General features: G+C 30.6%; 1 protein-coding gene across 2 annotated transcripts in view; it reads right to left on the reverse strand.

Annotated features, from left to right (window-relative positions):
- Positions 1-22,265, reverse strand: part of LOC110994957 (solute carrier organic anion transporter family member 4A1) — a 50,868-nt gene that overhangs the window by 24,119 nt on the left and 4,484 nt on the right. Inside the window, exons 2-3 of one of the 2 annotated variants that reach the window (XM_022261886.2) lie at positions 21,871-21,993; positions 14,367-14,511 (exon numbers count right to left, since the gene is read on the reverse strand). In XM_022261886.2, coding sequence (XP_022117578.2) covers positions 14,367-14,511; positions 21,871-21,987 — 262 coding nt within the window. In that variant the 5' untranslated portion in view covers positions 21,988-21,993. Of the gene's footprint in view, positions 1-14,366; positions 14,512-19,731; positions 19,831-21,870; positions 21,994-22,265 lie in introns of those variants that run through there. The other variant, XM_045632755.1, reaches the window with a different exon arrangement.

Raw genomic sequence — 22,265 nt, forward strand, 5'->3', positions numbered from 1 at the left:
GGAAAGATGAACAAATTTTTAGTAGTTGAAGTAAAGTAAATTAATGTATATACAATATTACTTGCTTGTCATGTATGCTTTAAAGAAATAAAGAAGTTCCTTGATCAAAGGCTTAATTGACCCAACAGTGCAACTCCACTCTACTCATTTATTTTTCTGATCCGTCTTTTACGGAGAAGAACTATATACTGTACTCGTGCGATGAGACCACATCTAAATGCATACAAAACTGTCGATCTGTATTGAAGACAGAAAAACAAATGAATGCACAGGTACTGTGCATAGTGCTAGTTCTAATAACCTCCAGTTTCAGATGTATTTTAGTGAATGTTTAAACCATTTGATATAATTATTGATAGAACCACAACTTGGGCACGGAACAGGTTTGTTCAAGTCCAGGGAGTATGTGGAGTGAGATTGAGTACAACACTTTATGTAATAAAGAAGTTAACATATAGTTTATCAATGCTAATCTTAATTATATAATATGTATAATTTAGTTTGGCAACGAAAAAGGATTATCTAAATGAGTAATATGTAACAAAGTCAGTTTATATTAAAATCAGGTGCATTTTTATCTCTAAAGTAAATTCAACAGTAGAGTGAAAAGTTTAAAATTATGGGACAAGTTGTATCCAAAACACGATGGAGGGCTATAAAAATGTCTAAAGTTTAATGAAGCGCCATCTGCCTCTAGTCTCCCCTGAGAAACCTTCTACGTGTTTTAATACGATTACTATTGGAAAAAGGCGTAAAAGAAAACTTGCAAAGATGTCACGTAGTTATTACATTTAACGAGTAACTTGATTGGTACTCCACAAAAATATTATAATAAAATTGTTTATATATGATATATATCGCGTCCTCTAATGGCTGCGTACGGCCATTTAATTTTTGACTTAAATATATATCTTATTTTTAACACACAGTAATTATTAAAGTCTGAAGACTGTAGATTCTATTCTGTTTTTATATGCAAATTCAGATTTAATTTTTTATCATTTTAATAATTTTATAAATAGTAATTATATACAACAATGTACTTATAATAATAAGTAATATAATTACTATTTCAAGTTATTGTATGCTTAATATTTCCTTTTCGGAAAATGTTACTTCAACAGTTTAAAAAAGCAACATACTTAAGTACAATACTTTTGAAAGCCTCCGTCTTTTACTTCTGTATTTATGCGTTAATATTTATCATTTATCAGCTCGTAGGTCTATATAGTATATTCTTAATTGCTTGAAACATTTTCAAACTTTTATAAATCCATACAAAATATCAACCAATCGCCACCAATGAATTGTCAATTACTTCACGGTATTAAACAATTTTTATGCGTCTAAAACTTTTAATTGGTAGGGCAATTTGCAAATATTGACACCAACTGAGCCAGGTTTACGCATTTTTTTTTTCTTTTCTCTAAAAGTCAAAAGCGTACAGGATTTGAGGTACGTATATCTTAGTAGTGCGCTAAGTATCAGTCCCATACGTGAAATCCTAAAAAACTTTGATATACGGGAGACAGAGAACGCTTTTGACTCTTACGCTAAGGAGTCACGAAGGAGTTTGCACCCACAACCGCCGTGGTTGCGCGCTTTGTAGAATACAGATATTTATGAAAAAAAAATGTGTGCCGTCACGGGACGCCTGGCAGATGTGAAACATCGACATTATTTTGTAAAAGTAATATGCAGAAAAGAACAGATTGTGATAGGAACTAAATATGTCATAATGATCAAATAAAATATTACGATTTTTTTTCCAGATAACGATGTCTATTTGTTGAATAAACATTATTTTCATTAAATATTTTTAATGTGAAATTTACTACTGCATTTCACTGTATATCATATAGCGTGGCGACGCGTCGCCACGGCATGCGTCGCCACGCCAGAAATCGGTTTTACGTGCGGCTATAGATGTTTCACATCAAAAATTAAATCACATTTCACAACGCGTTTTACACACGCCGCGGCTGCGATTGTCTGCGTTCCCGCTGCACTCTACGATCGGTTGGCGAGCGACTGGAGTGGGCAGTTATTAGTAACCTCCCGTATTGCGATAATCAACCGCTAAGTTTGGGGGCGATAATCTAAACTTTGTCTCTTTTCATCACAGCAAATGAGCAATTTGCTGGAATAGGACAAGGCTTTAGTTATAACTATGTAAACATCGCTTTGTACGCTTATTGGTAATAGATAAGTCGAAATATTTTGGCAGGATTCCATTAAAATATTTTGCGAATAGAATAGCCGATGGAAGTGATTATGTCCAATACACTCTTAAGAATTTGTATCGAATCTGATATAAGATCGAAAATACATGAGATAAATTTAATAACAAAAACCTGCACTTAGTTGAAAGTTATATTTTTCTTGAGTTAATATTGTCTTGTAGGGGAATTCGTAACATAACTAAACAGGTAGGTAGAAGAATTATTGTTTATAGTATAGGAACATTATATGTAAGACTGACTTAGAATTGAGTATGCAAGGACTTTATGGGATAGAGGGTAAAGTAGTGGGTTACTTAAAACGGAGTGCTTACTGACACCTGTGACGTTAGAGCTAACGGGAGTGATTCTTACGGGAGTGATACTTCGGACGGCCTTATAAGGAACGGTTTGCTTTATTCTTGAAGGTCCCTAAGTTGTAATGGTTCGGATATTCTGGCAGCTGGTTCCACACATTTTTTTTTGTAGAACATATTCAAACTATACTGCCGTTCATAGACTGTCACATTGCAACAGGGCTCGTCAATGCGTTGTCGGACTTTTAAGTATTGGTGCGCTCTTTTCTTGAAGGCCATTGGTTCTATAGATATAATTTTAGAACAGGGAGCAATCAGGCGGTGTTAAGTGATATCGCCACCCATAGACACCACATTGCCAGAGTACTCGCGAGTGCGTTGCCGGTCTTTCAAGAATTGTTAGCCTTTTTTCTTGAAGCTCCGGAAGTTACATCGGTTAGGAAATATCTCTACTGGCAGCTGGATGCACAGATATCATCATTCTTATATATATTGTAACAATTTATAATAAACATTCTTTATTGAAAAATCGTAATATTCTAAACCGGTATACGCTATACATCTATGCTTCCCGGATCTCAAATCTTACTAACGTAACGTACAACGTAACGTAAGTTAACGTAACGTAAATATTATCAACGTAAGTTTGATAAATTACACTTCTGAATGTACATCGTTAATTAAGTCTGCATTGCAACTAGTGCTAATTTCTAATGAGTGTGTCAATGTTAGGATTATCACACCAATCAACATCGTTCCCGGTACAGTGATTCGTTAACAACTCGACTTAGCTTCAAGAATATGTGCTCGTGTTAGCCTAGTGCGATTTTCAACTTTGTGAGCGTATATTTTACGTATTTTAGCTATCCAGTATCTTCGCAACTTTGCCTAAAAGGCATTAAATTAAGCTTTTTTAAACATGTACTTAACTTTAATTTATTTGGTAGTTTTTACGTATAATCTACATATATACGTTGTGTTCATTGTATACAATTGTACGCAAAATAAAAAAGACAAGGCAAATGATTACACTTTTAAAGAGAAAAATATTAGCATTACTTGGCCCATTTCAAACATTATTTTATCATTAGAATGCTACATAACATCCGAGTAACACACTATATTTTTTTATTATTTCCAAATAATTAAAAACTTAATCTAATCGTGCGACGTCGGTATGCATATAAATAGTAATATTTTATTTCTATGTTTGTCATAAAAGCAGTTTATAAGTCGTTGTATATAACACAAGATTAGTAAGTAATAATTAGTAGAGCAACAAAATTAAAACAATAAAGACATCAACTTCACTAAAACAGGCAAATATTTTTTCTAGTTTTCCTCAACGCGAGCAAGATGTCGTTTGTAATACGTTTCTCGTAACAGCTGGTGTATGATGTTCTGCAAACCCCAACCATGAAATAAAAATAGTGCAATTCAAAACGAATCTCGATGGGATCACGTAGCAAAAACGTAACCGGTGTCAGAACGTATGAATTTCTGATTAGACTGAATACTCAACAAGAAAATTACATTTTTCAACACTTTTTTAAACGCTTTTGTTTCAATCGAAAAATTTGTTAATAATTTAACAATGACGATTTTGCTGTTATATTCCTAAAATATTAAAATATTTATATATTAAAATAGTTTATTATTTAATACTGCATATAGTATCTGTCATAATCATGGTCTATGGACAATTTGACATCGGTGTCAAATTTTGACTGACAAAAATTAGACAGCCGCAGAGTTGGCCTAGTGGTTTTAGCGTGAGAATCGTATCCCCGAGGTAGTAGGTTCTATCCCCAAAAAACTTTCTTTATATTTGCGCATTTCATATTCGCTTAAACGGTGAAGGAAAGCATCGTGTGGAAGCCGGCTTGTCTTTGACTTATCAACACAAGTGACTGATCACCTAAATGCATTTCAGATGGTCAAATAAAGCATGAGAAACAAAACAAATGAGACCTAGGCCTAAAAAGGTAGTGCTATTCATTAAAAAAATAGACATTGGAATTAATTAATTAATGGCGGTTACTTTCTTTGTATATCGTTTTTAATATGACATACATTATATTCAAGCTTTATATCAGTTAACAAAGTTAAACGTCCAACAACCTGTAAGCCTACTAAAGCACGTTCTGCATGTAGGTTAATGCATTTAATCAGTCAATAATTAATAAAATCCATAATTACATAGTTAAAGGTTTTTGAGTATAATGTTATATACGGCAATAATTATAGGAAATTACTTGCTTAGTTTGTTAGCAAGTTATTGTTCACGTTTAATTAAGATATTCAAGTGACAAATATTTTAACATTACGTGTACTTTATAGTGTTATAGTATGTATATATAATATATCATTTATATGTTAATGAGTATAGTACGTAGCTTAAAGGATCTTTGAGAAGAGTTTATGAACCAAAGGTTTAATATAAGTTCCTAATTTTTTTTGAAAAAAAAATTGTGAGAGTAAAAAAGTACATGGACACCATGGTAGAGTAAATAATAATAAAAAAAATACAAGTGCCACATTTTATACGATTTTTAATTTCTAAAAATACTTATGATTTTAGTTTATAAACAAGAACCAGATTAGTCTTTTACAATGACGACGACAGTATTCGGTTCTTTTGTACCAAAACCTGTGAGAAAGAATAATTCATGAGTGTTTGAACATAAGTGGCTGCTCAAAATGCTTTGGTACGAACAAATAATGAAGGATTATTAAAATCCTCACTATTAATCGGATTATAACTGGAAATCTCGTATGAAGTGCAGTATAAATTGTCGCATTGTCCGCGATCACATCCAATATAATAGGATTACGTGACATTGTCACAGATTGATTTGATCAGTGACAATGGACAACAGCCACACATTCTTAAAAATATATTCACAGATACTTTGCTCATTTTATGTCGTTTTAAATTATGATTAATTTAGTTTTACTGATTGTTGAGGCTTGATTTGTAGACCTGTAAAGAACTCACACTACCTATTACATTTACCATTTCATCTCTAGGTTTTAGCGTAATTCCTAAGGCCTATCATATTACAAAAATTCCTAATTATAATGATGATCTGATATTCTATTCTATTTCAAAATAGTTTTGAATTTCCTTTATAAACAATATGAAAGTAGTGAGAAACGTTGTATTTTAATAACACACAAATACATATAGTATTTACAATATTCTTAACTTAGGTTAATTATAATCAGTAATAAATATTTCTAAATGTACCTTAGTTTTCTATTTTTTATTATTATATTTATTTTAGTTTTGTAAGCAGTGACATAATAGTTCTATAATTTACCATGAAAAAAAAGTAACGGTATTTTTTTTTAAAACAAGTTTATTCGACATCTGTCTGTATTATTTGAATATGAAGACTGACTATACATCTACCGCCTAATCGCGTTTTTAATACCAAACTGAATGTATTACACTGTGTTTGCGGATGCGACTCTATTACATTGGATTTTTAGCCGCGGGACGTCATATTAGTAAAGCCTTAAAGCCGCTTGCAATCAGAATATCACATGAAACGGGCTTGTTCAATTATGTTATTTTGCAATTTCAAAATTACTACCATTCTATGTATACGTATACATATTTTATTTCTATGGTTAGTAGTTTCCGGCGATTTTGGTCAACTATATTCCTTTTTAACCAATGGTCAATCTAAATAAAGCAAATTTTAGAATTCAAAAGTCGAAGAGAGAGGTTCCGATTCGACATGTTATTTTTTTCAACTCGGTGATAGAGTCTTTATGCTATTTAATTTCAAATCATAGACAAGACACGACGCCGATGTATCCCAGTGAAATAATACGAGTTCTATTAAGTATTAGAGTGTACAATTGTTTAAAAATTACTTTAGTTGTCTAATATTCGTAATGTTTGCGTGTTTAAGCAATTTAAAGATCAGAATGAGCCTAAAATTAAGACGGCTATCTGCTGGCAACGTGCATCTTTTGTGAAAAAAATGGTTTTTACTTCCTACATAAATAAACAGTAATTACAATAATCTTGACCTACATATTTTTTAAAGTTTGTTTGATTTTTAATTATTGACTATACTGAGTTTCTCATATTAAAAAAAATATTTTGAGATGAGAAACAGAGTTCTTCTACCATACAATACACAACTGTATATTTCCAGGTACAATTGAATAATTTTATTACGTAATACTGTTTGTAAGTAAAATCCTAAAAACTAAACACCAGTTAAAATTAAATTTAAAAAACACTTGATCCTTTTTTGCGGTCACATAACTTGTGTGAAATCTATCTATTATTACACTTAATATGGTAAGAACACTGTTAAAATATCCAAAACGAACTGCAAATCTGAATTAATAGGAGCAATTGTTTCAGTCACGGGAACTAATGTTGCCAGCTTAGCTATCGAAGCCAGGAAATAAAGAACTCGGGGGATTGGGAAGTTGCTCGCGAATTATTATCATAAATGATGGCCCATTGTTCTATGGAGTTAGTTCAAGTTTAAATGTGTTTCTTAAAGTTTTCAATCATTTGGTTTCAATCGATTTAGGTGATCTGATCTTGTCGTGAGTAAATATTTTTTACTGTGAATGAAATTTCTCTACAATTAAAAAAAATCTAAATCAAAACATCTTTATTCATATAAGTAAACAAGTACACTTTTGATCGTCAAAAAAATTAAATAGCTTTTTACCAGTTCGCAAATCAATGGTAAATTTGTACACTTTTTATAAAATGGATTTTTCTGTAAATTATGTGTATCTTTATATCTTATTATCTAGTGAAGCTTACATTTACGTACTGATTTTTGATCAGATATAAAATTATGTAGAACATAATTTATATTGCTTTTTATAAGCGTTACGAAAATTTTACTTAAGGAGTGCTCTGAAGAATTGTTTGAACCATTATCTACGGTTGAAATCCGTCATCATCATTAACATCCAAAATGCAAATTTCCAGCCTTTCCATCTCGACGCCTGGAATTCTATATTCTATATCTGGAATTATATATAACTTAGAATAATAATAATAATTATATATCATACACAATATTCCGAAACCAATACCACTTAATCGTAAGTTGGGCCTTTAAGAAAAGAACGCGCTTAATCCTTTCAAGACAAGGCAAGACACCTGCTGACCCCCGGCGTAGCAGATGTCCATGGGCGGCGGTTTTCACTTAATTTAAAGCCGCTCGCCTTCTTTTCCATTAAAAAAAATCCGAATTTATCTTCAATTAAATTAACTAACTATATGACTATTGTTTTTTTAAACAAACACGTTTACTAAACAGGGAAAATATCAAATATTATTTACAAAATGATATTGATGATGAAGATTGTACTGGCAACGCGCTCCAGTTTCTCATCAGTACAAAGATAATGTAGACAAACAGATAACGTAACGTTCCTTAACAACAATTTTATCATCACTACTTATAACCAAGTTTTGATTGAGTAGTTGTTTTATACTATACCTATTGTGACGCTGAATAGATTATTTAAACGCGTTGAGTGCCGAGAACTCGTATCCGAGAGCTAGGGATGGCAATGGTTAAAAAAAATTAACTGGACGCTCACACGGATCCGAGTGGGCGGCTACTATAGCCCCGTTCCACTCGTATCCGAGAAATGAGACACGTTCATAGGTTTTTGCATGTTCTGTGTCGCTTGATTCTCAATTTTTTAATTTTACAATGTAAATACTTGTTTATTTATTTTATATTCAGCATTAGAATAACGTAAATATTTTTTTAATATTTCAGGTTAAAGATTGTCGGCTACCTATTTAGTGAATAAAAAAATATTTATAAACATACCAATATTTAATACATGGGAAATATTTGTATTATTGTAAGCTTGTAATGTAAAACACAAAAACTACCGAATGCAAAAGTATATTCACCAGGAGAATGCAAAATTATCATTTAGTTACCTAAGCATTTTGTTGTGAAGCCAAAACAGGTCTTAATGACGAGGAGTTTTAAGATGTTTTGTACGTGAATTGAATATAAAACATTGATCCTATGAAAGCGTGTTATACATTACAGCAAAGCTTTCTAAAGCTCAAATAAATCGGGATGAAATTCGGACAATACCTCGACTTAATGCTCAGTCACGAACCGATATTTAGGCCAGTGTGCTCATTCAGTAAATAATAATGTTGATTATGTCACAAATAAATATAGTTTAGCTTAGCTTTTGACTACATAGTAGAAATTGATACCAAATTTTTAAAGTACTTGAGTTTGAAGCGACATCTTTAGGGCCTGTTTCACAATGTCCGGATAAGTTCCAAATAAGCTATTTGTTACTTATTGGTAGGATAAATAGTATTTTTGCGTTTCACGACTGTCAGATAGCGTAGCGATAGAAATTCCAAGTTTCTTATTTGGAACTTTTATCTTTCGAATAATTTATGTGTTGCATAGCTATTTGGCACTTTATCCATACATTGTGAAACAGGCCCTTAATCTCAAAAGGAAACCAATACGATTACGTTCAAAGTCGCGTTATGGAGGCGTTCCGAAGTATTCACATCCAACTGTTCAAATTCAACATGTTGCCATCAGCCACTTAGGGTCGGTTAGTCAGTGGTTAGATTGGTGGAAAACCTCGTGAGTAGGTTGGAGGAAAAGCACCACCTATACAATCACAAATACCAAGTAACATTCTTGCGTCAAAGAATTATATTTAAACAAAGTTTTAACCTTCCTACGCCTAGAGAAGTTTCACTTAAAATTTTTTCAGCATTGCACGGAGTCCATTGCGCCACTAAATCAATGGCGGAAGAGATTAAGAAGATAAGGAATCCATTTTTCAATCCCTCTTTCGTGTTCAAGAAGATGATTTCTAAGGGCTTCTCAGAAATATGCTGTACAACATAACCAAAAGATCATTTTACCAAACTTGCTATTATGACCAATATTGTCTTTGATACATACAGGAGTTATAATTAGTAAGAATCGTTATCGATACAATATTTTAAATTCGTGTTAGTAAAAAATTCAAGTTTATCCGTTCAAGAAGATAATTTCCATTAATTTAATAAATAAAGCATCTATTGTTTTAAAAACAGACTATGAAAATTGCAACGTGTAACAAATCTGCGCAGACTATCCAAGATTCTATAGAAATTTGATAAATTAGGTTTTTTGTATTAATATAAAACTGTCATCGTGACTCATGAAATTACCGCGGAGAGTTAATGGATTTATATTCTATGGCACTAATGTTTTTTTTTTTAATAAAATTGGGTTCGAAAATATAAAGTTTAAACCGTCATTTATATTGTCTTTGTTCAGAGATATAAGTTTTTTATATTTATCCATAAGGAGATTTAATTTATTACAAAATTCAATAAGTATTTGCTAAGTAAAAACTTTGTTCCTATTATAGATTACAATCATACTTATATTTTGAAATTGAGGTGAAATGATAGCATTCCTTAACAAGCCATAAGTCGAATTGTATTGTCGAATTTTTAATTGTATTGCGTATGATTTGAATTCATATAAACATTCGTAATCTTTAACCACATGCTTCAATCTACATGTTACAGTAGTTTTAAGCTCCAAAATAAAAACATAATAGACAATTATCAAGAGCATAGTCTAGGAGATATTTCAAGAATTATATCTTTGTCGTTGTATGTTACATACCTATACTAAATTGTATTATATTTAAGAATGCAAACTAATAAAAATGACTCACTTTCACTTATTACTAATATGCAAGTGCCCTAAATACATTGTTTTAATAAAAGTCACGTACTTCTGTTGAATTAATGCGAAGGCACGGCCGTGATGATAAAATATTTTTAACGTAAATCACTGGTGTCCTCTACTTCCTTATTTATTCTGCGATAATATCTGAGTATGTTTAACGCTGTAGCGTTTACTGATTTTCGCCGTTAGAGATTTTATTTTGTAAAAAAAGAGAAAACAAACAAACAGGTTCGATATGAACTGGCAATACGTCCACTCTTATAAATCGCCAAATTTTAAATTTCACACAATGTTTATTTATTAATTTTTTTTTTTTTTTTTTTTTTAATTATAATTATGCACTTCGTGTACTTTACCTTTTGTAGGTGATTACGTTTTTATTGATCCATATAATTATATAGTACCAATTCTTTAAAGGCCGGCAACGCACTCGCGAGCCCTCTGGCATTGAGAGTGTCCATGGGCGGCGGTATCACTTAACATCAGATGAGCCTCCTGCCCGTTTGCCCCCTAAAAAAAAATTATTCTATAAAAAAAAATTAGGGTTAAAATAAGGCCGCCCGTTGCCCAATAACTTATGAACCCTTATTACTTTTTCTTTTTTATATGTAAAATTATGTATATTATGGTAACGAAGACTAAATTTTTGTAGGGTAATGTAATGGCTACTATACACCCGCATTTAACGATACTGACATCTGCTTTAAAGTAGTGTTTCGAACAAGTTAAACTTTCGTAATAATTCACAGAACAGAGAATAGTGCAATAAAACATAGCAGTCACTTCCATCTGCAATCCTAAGTTACGAGTTATACGTGAAACATTTATTTATTTTTATTTATTTAATTACACTTCTTTGCTAAAGAAATACAAATAACACAATATATATAAATTACAAGGGATGCAACGGGCGGGGCAAATTTACACTAAATATACTACATATAATATAAAGGAAAGGAACTGATTTGTCTACGTGCTTACTTAAACTTTTTTCGCAGACAATTGACAATAGATGTCGCGGAAGAACTTTATCGTTGACTTCTACCCCGACTTTTTTAACTACCTAAAACATACATATGTTTCTTCTCTGTTCTCTCTTACTCCGTACACCGATTCAACGATAACGTCAGGTTTAATTTAGTAGTAAGGTTTTCATTTAACTATGACGATGTGGAAAGCGATGTAGACGACTAAATTATATGAAATAAATAAATTGTTTTTTTATACTAACTTACTTACTGATAAATTATTTTAAATTGTTTTATTATTCATTAATTTTTATTTATTTAATAGGACCGATCTTTCTATGGAACTGATCTGTCATCAGCAGCCTGGGATGTGTTTGTTACGTAACCTGTATTTAGTAATCAATCAAATTAATTTTATAATACGTATTATTATTGGTAACTGTTTATTTTAGCTCAGGATCGATGCATGGTCATGGTGCACTTTGTGTACCAAGTGAAGGCAGGGTATCTTTTGCGGAATATTATTTATGTAATTTATTTTTAATATTTTTTAATAATGACTTCCTGTCTGAACCGTGACCCATATATAAAAATTACATATATAATGAAAAGAAATACACCTTACCCTAAGTATTAAGTTAAAGGTCCGTTTCCTGTTAGATTAAACATCTGTTTATGATATTTGAGCTGAGTTTGTCCGACATTCAACCCCTGTTATGCGTTCAGACCTCATCGAGCTCTTTCTTCTACGAGCGCAAACTATGGTGAATGTATCCAACGTGAAACCGGCGTGTCTTAAACCCAATGTGTGCGTCATAGATGTATAAACGATGAAGAAGGTTTGTAATGATCCTTGATTATTAAGTGGCAGCACATACAAAGTTATTGTGACCTGGCAAATAGGTTAAATATGTTTCATACGCTAGGGTATAAATTCTCGTTAAACCATAATAACTAGAGTTGTGGAGGAGTACAGATATTTGGCCAATAATACGGATAATGTCCCCGCTATCGGACACTACAGGCTCCCGGGGGAAATTATGAGCGTTGTATCTTGTTGCTATTAGGCACTGCGTAGACAGGCTACGGTGCTCGCACTACCATTTTGTTATCACCGTTTCACCAGAGTCAAAAATTACTAAAAATTAATTAATAAAGTCGCTGGACAGCTATGGGTAATTTTTTATTTAGTTTTCAAAAAATACCCATAGCGGTCCAGCGGCTTTTATGTCTACTTGATTTTTTTTTTGTAAAGTTTAGTTCCTGTACTTAACGCGTCAGCGCATCTATCGCACCCTTTTTCAATGATTCATGTGCGGTTTCTTCCAAGCGACGAAGACGTAGAAATCGTATTTATGATTAGTAAAAGTAAACTTAGCGATTATTATATAATCTGCGATTGAATTATAGTTCTGAATTAATATTCAGAACTAATTAAGTTATTTTAACGTTGCTTAGTTAATACTAAGCAACGTTAAAATAACTTAATTTGAATCTAAAACTACAAACCTTAAAATAATATAACATAATGAATAACATATATTATTAAAAAGAGTCCCTTTAGGCAAGGTTCCGAAAATACTGGCAGCGTTCCCCCTTTGAACAACTAGACTAATTCTTTTTCTGAGGTAGCTGCCAGCTCTTCGGTCTCATGTGATGTCAACCAATCTTTTTATTTTTTCTTTTCTATCTAAGAAAAGGAAGTCATTATGACAGACATCTTTAAAATAACTTATACTTTTTTACGTACTTAGTGTAAGTTCAGACTTTAAGAACTTTTAAGCGTAAGAGATATTTTTAAACATCCATTCGTAAATCTTGAGAAACTAAATGTAATTACAATTGATAATGATATAAAGCCTGAGTTTTAATGTAGCAATAGCTCTATGTAATGATCTGTTTCGGCAGATGGGAGATAAATGTGCTTGCCTTCGTGTCAATGTATTGGTCTGTGGCTCTCTAGAAACGCAAAACAAAAGACAACAAACGTTTGCAATAATAACGTAAGTCACATCGTAAAAACATCAGTCACAAACAGTTCGTAAAAATCACGAAACTATACAATATACGGTAGTCTATTTTTACAATTAAAAAATTAATACCTACACATTTTTTTCACATTTCATATTTGGCACATAGTAGCACGTCTGCGAAGACACCTTTAATCGTTGAAGGATTCACGCGATTTGGTTCTATCGGTTAGCTAATGATAGTACCCAGTACAGGTTTTAATAAAAATTGCAAAAGCTAAAAATTTCCTTAAATTTATTTTATCTTTACAGCTGTATTGTTTCAAGTAACTTTTTATTTATTTATGAAACAAAACAGATCAGATCACAGATCTTTAAAATAAAAGTTAAAAATAAGTACGGAGCAAAACAGTATAGGTTTAGTAAACGATGTGTAATTTATGTACATTAAGTACATAATTACATTTTTCAAAAATCTTTCCGGTTTCTAAGGCCGTATCAGCCGTAGTCATATAAAAAATGTACTTTGAATTGTTAGATAAGTTTTACTTTACAAAAATAGTAATTTTAAAAGTTCATCGCTAATCAAAAACTTAAATGTAATAATTAGATTCAACGATAATAGAAATATCAACTCCACAGAGCATAAAACCTAATAAACTCTCCACACTCAAGCTTCATTGTGTAATTTTCTAAAGTAACAGGTTAATAAAGAAATATCTCGCTATTATCCACTCAATAATTGCGTTACGAAGGTAATTCAGGGTGCAAATTGTTATTTAAATCCAATAAAAGCCCCCTCATGCAAATGTTAGGTGTTTTGTCACAATTACATAGTTACAACCCCATTAGGGAGAATAATTAGGGGGTGAGTACTTTCAAGAAATCGTATGACTTCTAATTTGACATAGGAAGGTGTGACTTGCGACTATATTATACTTTGTTCTAAAAAAAATTGTTATCTCTCATTCCTTTTTTTTTATATATTTTTTTTCTCTTTGAGTATTGTTATATTGTGTGTTTCTGTGTGTGTATTTTAGAAATATGTTTTATGTCTATGTCTATATATACCATGGATACGACATATAATGATTTATATGTATAGCTATTATGATTGTTTATTATGGCTTTGCACAATAGTTGTACTTACCCTGTATAGCCCCCGCCCAGCATAGCCAAAAAAGCGCCCATTTTGCAGTACGGAATCTCTGAAGCCACCGCGGTCTCATCACACCCCAACCGCATCTGAGCGCTCTTTCTTCCGGCGACAACTGTGATGCTGTATCTTCTTCACCCTGATGAAATTAAAACAATTATATTTGGTTAGTTGTGGTAGAGATTAATGAGGGATTTAATAATTCGTTTTGATTGATTCTCAACAAATGTTTGTACAAGAATCAGTGTATAATTAAAATGATGACTTTTTAGTATTTTTTGACGATTCTTCGTCCTTAATTAACAATGTATAGTTATCTAACAAGAATAGTTTCATTTATAGTTAGTTCCACGTCAACAAATAAATATATGACTTTTGAATGCCTATCTTTATATGTTTGATTTTGCGATTTTGTTTTATAATTAATAAATTTCAATGTACTACTTTTTTGCAAGAGTAATAACTACTGAAATTAATCGAAATGAACTATTCTTTATTTTTTTTAATGAACGTCGATAAAAAATATTCTATATATACATTTACTAACAGGCTAAAACGGACGAGAGGAACAGGCAAGATACTCTCAGGTCCTCTTTAAGTGGTAACCGGCCTAAAAAAATTACACACCCCAGAAGAGGTTACCCGGTCAACGTGTAATTTTTTAAAACTTATTTATTTAAATTATAAATACTGTTTATTTGATTGTTATGAACACTTAAAAAATGAGTTAAAAAATGTCTAATACATTTAATTCTCTTGGCGAAACCAATAATAAATGTTATTAGTTAATTCATAAGTGCATAGCATGCAGTAGGATCTTTTTATTTTAATAGTCTTTTCGACAAGATACTCGCAACCATGCATGGCAATATTGAGTAACTGAAACCTTTATAAATAAAACTCTCTTAACATCCTTCTTCTATAAAACAATGTCTCAATTGTTGACAAAACGGATTTACTTGTAAAATGTGCACTCAATATAATTACAGTATGTGGGTGAATTCATATGAGCATTAAATCATGATAAACATAATAAGTTCCGGCCTCTTGTTAATTCGTTTCTTACGAATGGGTCGTGATTTATTGATAACGGTGTCATTTATTATTACAACCATTATCTAATAATGTCTCATTAATCCTTCTGAAGTTTGATGAGATGGTTTCAGATTGGTGGCAACCAATCATACAAGTAAGAAGTAATCATGATATTTAATATGATAAGGCTAAATAATTGAACTAAAGTTTAATATATTTGATGAATTTAAAATTTATAACATTTTGTTTTTCACGAACGTTGGTGGATTTTTTAAATACGTTTACCACAAATCTTAAAAAATATACGTTTACCAATGGACGCCTTTTTTAAGCTTATATATTCTTATAACAATAGGTTATGAATATTTATTCTCTTTTGTTTAACATTTTTACACAATAAAGGAATTAATGTTTCCGTAATTGGCAATAAAAATTTAGTATGATATTTTCTTGCAAGCTCTATTTAAGTTAAAACGTATTGTTATCAATTTTCTTTCTTTTCTTATGTATTAAATAACATTTATCGAGTTGATTCAAAACATCATTTTCTCTTTCTGTGTGAAATGTTATTAATTGTTTATAAACTTTCTAAACTGTATTTTTTTGTCTAGTTTACCATATTAATTAGTGCTGTGTGACTTTTCAATAGAAGATTTTCGTGTTGCCGTTATCAACAAAAATGTTCATTCGTCGGAAATCAGTAATCATATGTAATAAATGCAAAACAAAAGACATTTTTCTCGTCAAACGAAGTCGTATAACCATTTACCATATTAATTTATCAAGCTATTCAACGTAACTCAAACGATTTTGATGAAAATAATGTTTCCTAATTTTGAATATCCTGATTTAAATCATATACAGGATCATATCTATTCTTTTAGTTTCCGGGATATTTCTGGACAAACATACATAAACACACGAAATTTCGCTCACGTGCTTGGAAGCCTAACAACATACTCAATTATTATACGATAATAAGCCATTTGGCCATTTTGATCCCATTTATATATTTATATAAATAGGGTCTTTCTTGGAGGCCTAAAATTACAAATTCGAGAAAAACTGTAAAGTAGTCGTAGTAAATTCTCAAGATGATAGTTAGGACCATGCAACATGCAATTTATTCTTACTAGCCAACAATTTACTGTTTAACAAATACATCGTAAACGAGCTTCTAAACAAGCTAGTAACATCATTTCGGCAAATTTCGTAAGTTTTCATTGCATTTATCCTGTATTTCTAAAACGTTCTAAGCGTTTTCATCTACAATGCGGCTTATCAATTTTAGACGTACTACTATGACTTATGCTCTGTTAATGAATCCACAAACAGATCTAATATAAAATGTTGATGCATATAATTATGTTAAACTTATATCTGGTTAGAGATGGCATCTGATTTCTCATATTTTTACTTTCATATATTTTTATTTTTGTGTTGACAAATGCTCATCGCATCGTTTTTACCGATACGCGTTGACTTCGCACAAAAATAAATTTTCAACCAGAGTTCAAATACATTAAGCCTTTGGATTGTGAATCAAATAAACAGAGTTTTTGTTCTAAAATATAAACTCTCTGTCATCTAGCCATGGTTTTGTATTATAAAATTTAATTGATGATAGTTTTCTGGATGGGAAAAGGCGAATGGAGTTTTCGCACGTACACAGTTATTTATTATTTACTACGGGGTGACATAATTTTTGGAAGTTCTTTTGGCAACTTCTTTTGGCGCGTTTGGGAAAAATTTGGTAAGTAAATTTTTACGAAGCGTGCGTCACAAAAAACCGACCCCCTGAAGTTACCATAGTCAAAATTTAAAGTCATTTTATTTAATTATGTAGAAATATTTTTTGTGATATTTAAATAAACTTTATTTAACTAGATAACGCGTTATAATAAATTCAATATATGAAATAAATTTTCTGTTGCAAGTGTCGTTTTTTGTACAAAGGAATAAGGGGAAATTTCAAATACTTAAAGTGATTTACATCTTGTTACGCCAAAGTATAACTTCTGACGCAAGTAAATGAGACACACGTTTGAAAAAAAATTAAGTATACAGTATTAAACGGTGTTAACGGTGTGTCTAGAAAGGTCATGAGCAAGGGGGTCTGGATCTTATATACAAAAGAGTATATTATTTAAACACAATATACCGGATACCCATTCAATATACGTAAGGACCATTTAGCTCGTTTATACGTGACACACTCTATACGGAGCCGCTTAAATCGAGTTATGATTGTCGATAAGAGTAATTGAATAATCTTACGAACACGTGGGCATTTGACGTATATATTATATTGATTAAATATACCGCAAGGTGTACGAAAATACTCTGTCAAGAAGTTCTTTCTTATTCCTTATACAAAAGAAATCATTGTGTAGACGACAAACACAAAATTGATTGAAATTTTAGTAAACCACCACCACCAATGGGGAATTCCTGAGAAAGGTTGAACTGTATATTTATTTGTGGTTTTATATAAATTGACTGAAATATAATTTTATTTATTTACACTTCATTACCATAAAATACAAAATCATACATAAAAAAATAACAAAATAAAAGAATTCTTCCAGGCAACCCTAATAAAACCATAATATAAAAAGAAACACCTACAGAAGGTAAAATGCAAGAAAGTGCATAATTAATTAACAAAAAGAAAATCTGTAACTTAAATGAAATAAAAGAAAAATCTAAAGAATATATATAAATAATAATATTATAACCAAAAATGTAAATATATAAATATGTATAATACTGGTGCTTTCCAAACAGAAACTTCGATGGTAATATTATCTAACAATAATTAGATAATATTACCCCTTTAATGTAAATTCTTTTAATTTAATAATTTAAATCGATTTTCGAATTTTGTTTAGTTTCTTAAGTTTATTTTTTTACTAGTATTTTTTTGTTTTGTTTAATATTAGATCTCTTCGTGTATTTATTGTTGGCCTATAAGTGCTTGTCACATTAGAAATAGTAATTTGTGTTTTTTTTAGCGATGTAACAGTATGCCAAACGTTGGCAAGCTTTTCATCAATAAAATAAAAATAATTGATGAGTTTTTTTTTACCCACCCGGCACGTAAAGATAGGTGCGCTGGACACAGTTATGTATATGTCATATAATATATATTATAGGGATAAAAATTAGGATCATTTACAGAACGCGACGTTTCTTGCTTATCATCAAACGCGGTCGGCTCGCTTTATTTGATATTTGTATGAAACTTTCTCCGGTCGTATTTGTACAAACGTGGTAGACAAGTAACCACTAGTCAATAATACTATAGTGGTATAGTTTGTTTGTAGGAATAACATGAAAAACTTGACTGTAATCGGCAAGCCCAAATTTGTATTGTTCAATCTATAATACTATGTATGATATTTCTAAACCATAATAAAATCCTTTTCGATTGTAACCTTTGTAATTCTTATTATATTACATCGCAATTCATCAATCCGTGAGTTTAACTACATATTTAGTTTATTTTAAAAGATTGTATTATTTTAGATTAAGGTTGATGATTCTACTTCTTTTATAATATTTTGTACTACTTCTTTCAGTTTACGTATCATATTCATTTATATATATTCATATTACTTTCTTTGATATACATTTATATAGTTGAATAAAATATTTTTTGTTACCTATTCAGTTAATATTATTAGTACTTGACTATATGTAAAGATTTATTCATGCCGAATATAGAACATTAAAATCTGTATTTGGTAAATAATTTAGTAAAAATTTTTCTCAATAAATAAAATAAAAAATATTTATAAATGTAAATAATTAAATGGAATCTAGGACTTTTCAGTCATAGGTCACGTGCATAAACCTAAGGACTATAGGTTATTTGTTAATAATTTCGTTTTGTACAATTGAATATGTTTTCATCATTTCATCATTTCAAATAAAATATTTAAAATAATCTTGAGTATTTTGAGACTTACACTATGAACTTTGATGCGTTACAGGTGATTGACCTTTATTTTAACACTTAGATCTAGACCTAGGTACCGTTAAGCTGCCTAAAATCTATATAAGTAGGTTTGTACAATTATTTTGAAGAATTGTCATTTATGAATTTAAAGAACAGGAACTGTAACCAATTTCATTGAAACTAGAAAAATATGTTGAATAATTTTTCAACATATTTCAACTTCAATTTAATCGGATAACCGAAATCCTATTTAAATTTATACTGTGACACTCTTTACAATATATAAATTAATTAATAAGGCCCCATATTTACTTTATGTAAAAATATAATACGTATATAACGATAATGATATAGATACATTACCATTTTGGCGCAGACAAAAATTATCACCAAGTTCAAAACATAATCACAAGTTTACGAAAAGTTGACTTCAGAGGGCGACACTCTCTCCACCAACCCCACGCGACAAACTGAGATTTCTCGTAGCAATCCACTGTATATAAACAAACGTGGATAGAATAGGGACCCACAGAGACAGAAATTCTTTTTTTAAATTTGACATATTTTGAACCATAAATAAATATTACAGATTACGATATGCTTCTTTATTCAAATAATAACAGGGGTGAAGTTCTAATTTTAAATAATGTATAAGATTCCAAATTCAAATTAGAGAACTATGCATTTTCAGGCCAGTAAGAGCAAATTTTATAATAAATAATTGGCCTTATGAAAACGCTGTATTCATATGAAACTGCCATATTTTTCCGTAATACCTACCGAAGGTAATATAAGGCTGTGATAAGATAAAACACTGATCCTTTTGTCCATAACATTGTGCTGTTAATCCTTTATTTGTCATAATTGACGTATTTTCTTAAGTGTTATTTTTAATGCAATTAAAGAGGTATGAGATTGAGCTATGGACTGAATATACATCTCAAGACGATAAGCTGTCAATATTAAATGTATAGATAACATACTTCGATGTCTCCTTGAGTAGCTAATTAAAAAAGATATATTCATTGTAAAAAAAGAAAATGTTACATTTATTTTAAACCGTTCCCAGCTTTGCACGGCTGGATATTTTTTTATATAATATTTTGAAAATGTTATGATATTCTGAGACTGATAAATGAATGGTGAAACAATATTTAAATAAACAAGTTAAGTGTAGTTTTAGTAACTATATTAAAGTTATTGTCCCAACAAACAATGGATAATTTTATGTAGTGTTTTATACCATAGAGAAACTATAGCAGATAAATATCTCTCTGGATGTCGAAATTAGTCTATGCCAGGATACTGCGCACGTGCGGAAACTTGAAGCGCTTTAATTTAATTTCAAGTGAAACTGAATGAGTGCCATATTTTATTTTGGAGGGAAATGAAGAAACGCGGAAACATTTGTTTGCGTCGTTAGTTGACGGTTATTACAGTGCTTTTAGAATTTCAGGTTTAAAAAAGGTGTTTTATGTACGGTAACTTGAATAATTACAAAAGTCACGAAAAGCTAACTGAAGGATCGCAAAATAAACGTTAATAATGTATAGCTGTAGAAAATTTGTCTTTACTTTATATACTTGTATAATTGGTCCTTACTTTTAATACGTAGTGTAGTAGAGAAAATTATTAATTGGTATATACTATTATTAATTGGGAGATACAATTATTAATTAGTAGATACAATTAATAATTTGTAGATACATTTATTAATTCGTAGGTACAATTATTAATTGGTAGATACAATTATTAATTGGTAGATAAAAAATTTTAATTGGTAGATACAATTATTAATTGGTAGATACAATTATTAATTGGTAAGTAAAATTATTAATTGGTAGATACAATTATTAATTGGTAGATGCAATAATTATTCATTGGCAGATACAATTTTGAATCAGTACCTACACTTTTAAGTTATCATAACGTTTTTATTTGTATAAATACCATCATTTGAATGCTGTGTTGATTTTATAAACTTATTACAACTTCATCTAGAAAATAGGAATCTTAAGTTCGGTTCCCGGCGGAAAACATATATTTTAAAAGACTTTAATACTGCTCTCCTACTAGACGACTATATTTATAATTATTACCTCAACGGATAATTTTAGTAACAAAAATACTTTTAAAATTTTGCAGCAAAAAGAAAACATCCTGCCTCATTCTATAAGCAGGATTATACATATTATATATAAATAAAATATACATTCATTTATAAAATACAAATACACTATTTTTACTGTACTAAATCAATACGATAATGTCGAAATTTAAATAAAATAAAAACATATATATACACAATTTTTATATGACTGTAAACTGGTTCCGCGAACATATAAAGATTGCATAACATTAGAGATATAGCATTTAGTCAGCGCGATGACTTCGTTAAAAGAGTTTCTGGCCCTTGGCAAACATCAAAACAACCTAGCCACGCCGTCGAAATATGACTGAGCCCAAAGAAATAATGTAGTCATTACTAATAATATTAGTTACCTGATAATGCCCATTTCTTCTGATTGTTGTTCTTAAGTCGATCGTCTGGAAGCCATCGTCTACTCCCTCGAAGGCTCTGTTGACGAAGCCAGGTGGCTCTTCAGCCTCCAGTGTCATTGTCACCTAAAAATACATAATATAATGTAGCTATTCAAAGGGGCAACGCTGCCAGTATCTTCGGCACCTTGCCTAAAGGGACTCCTTTTAATAATATTTTTTAATAATTAAATTTTAAGGTTAGTTATTAGGTATATTTTTATGTATTATGTTATTTGTTTTGAATAAAAAGCACATATTAATATAATGTATTTAAATGCACTTTTGTGTAAGCAAGGAATATTTTATTTTCAAACACGTGTTTGAAGACGATACTGTATACAATATACAGACAATTA

The sequence above is a fragment of the Pieris rapae genome, chromosome 20 (assembly GCF_905147795.1).
Source record: "Pieris rapae chromosome 20, ilPieRapa1.1, whole genome shotgun sequence".
In the NCBI taxonomy this organism is placed as follows: domain Eukaryota; kingdom Metazoa; phylum Arthropoda; class Insecta; order Lepidoptera; family Pieridae; genus Pieris; species Pieris rapae.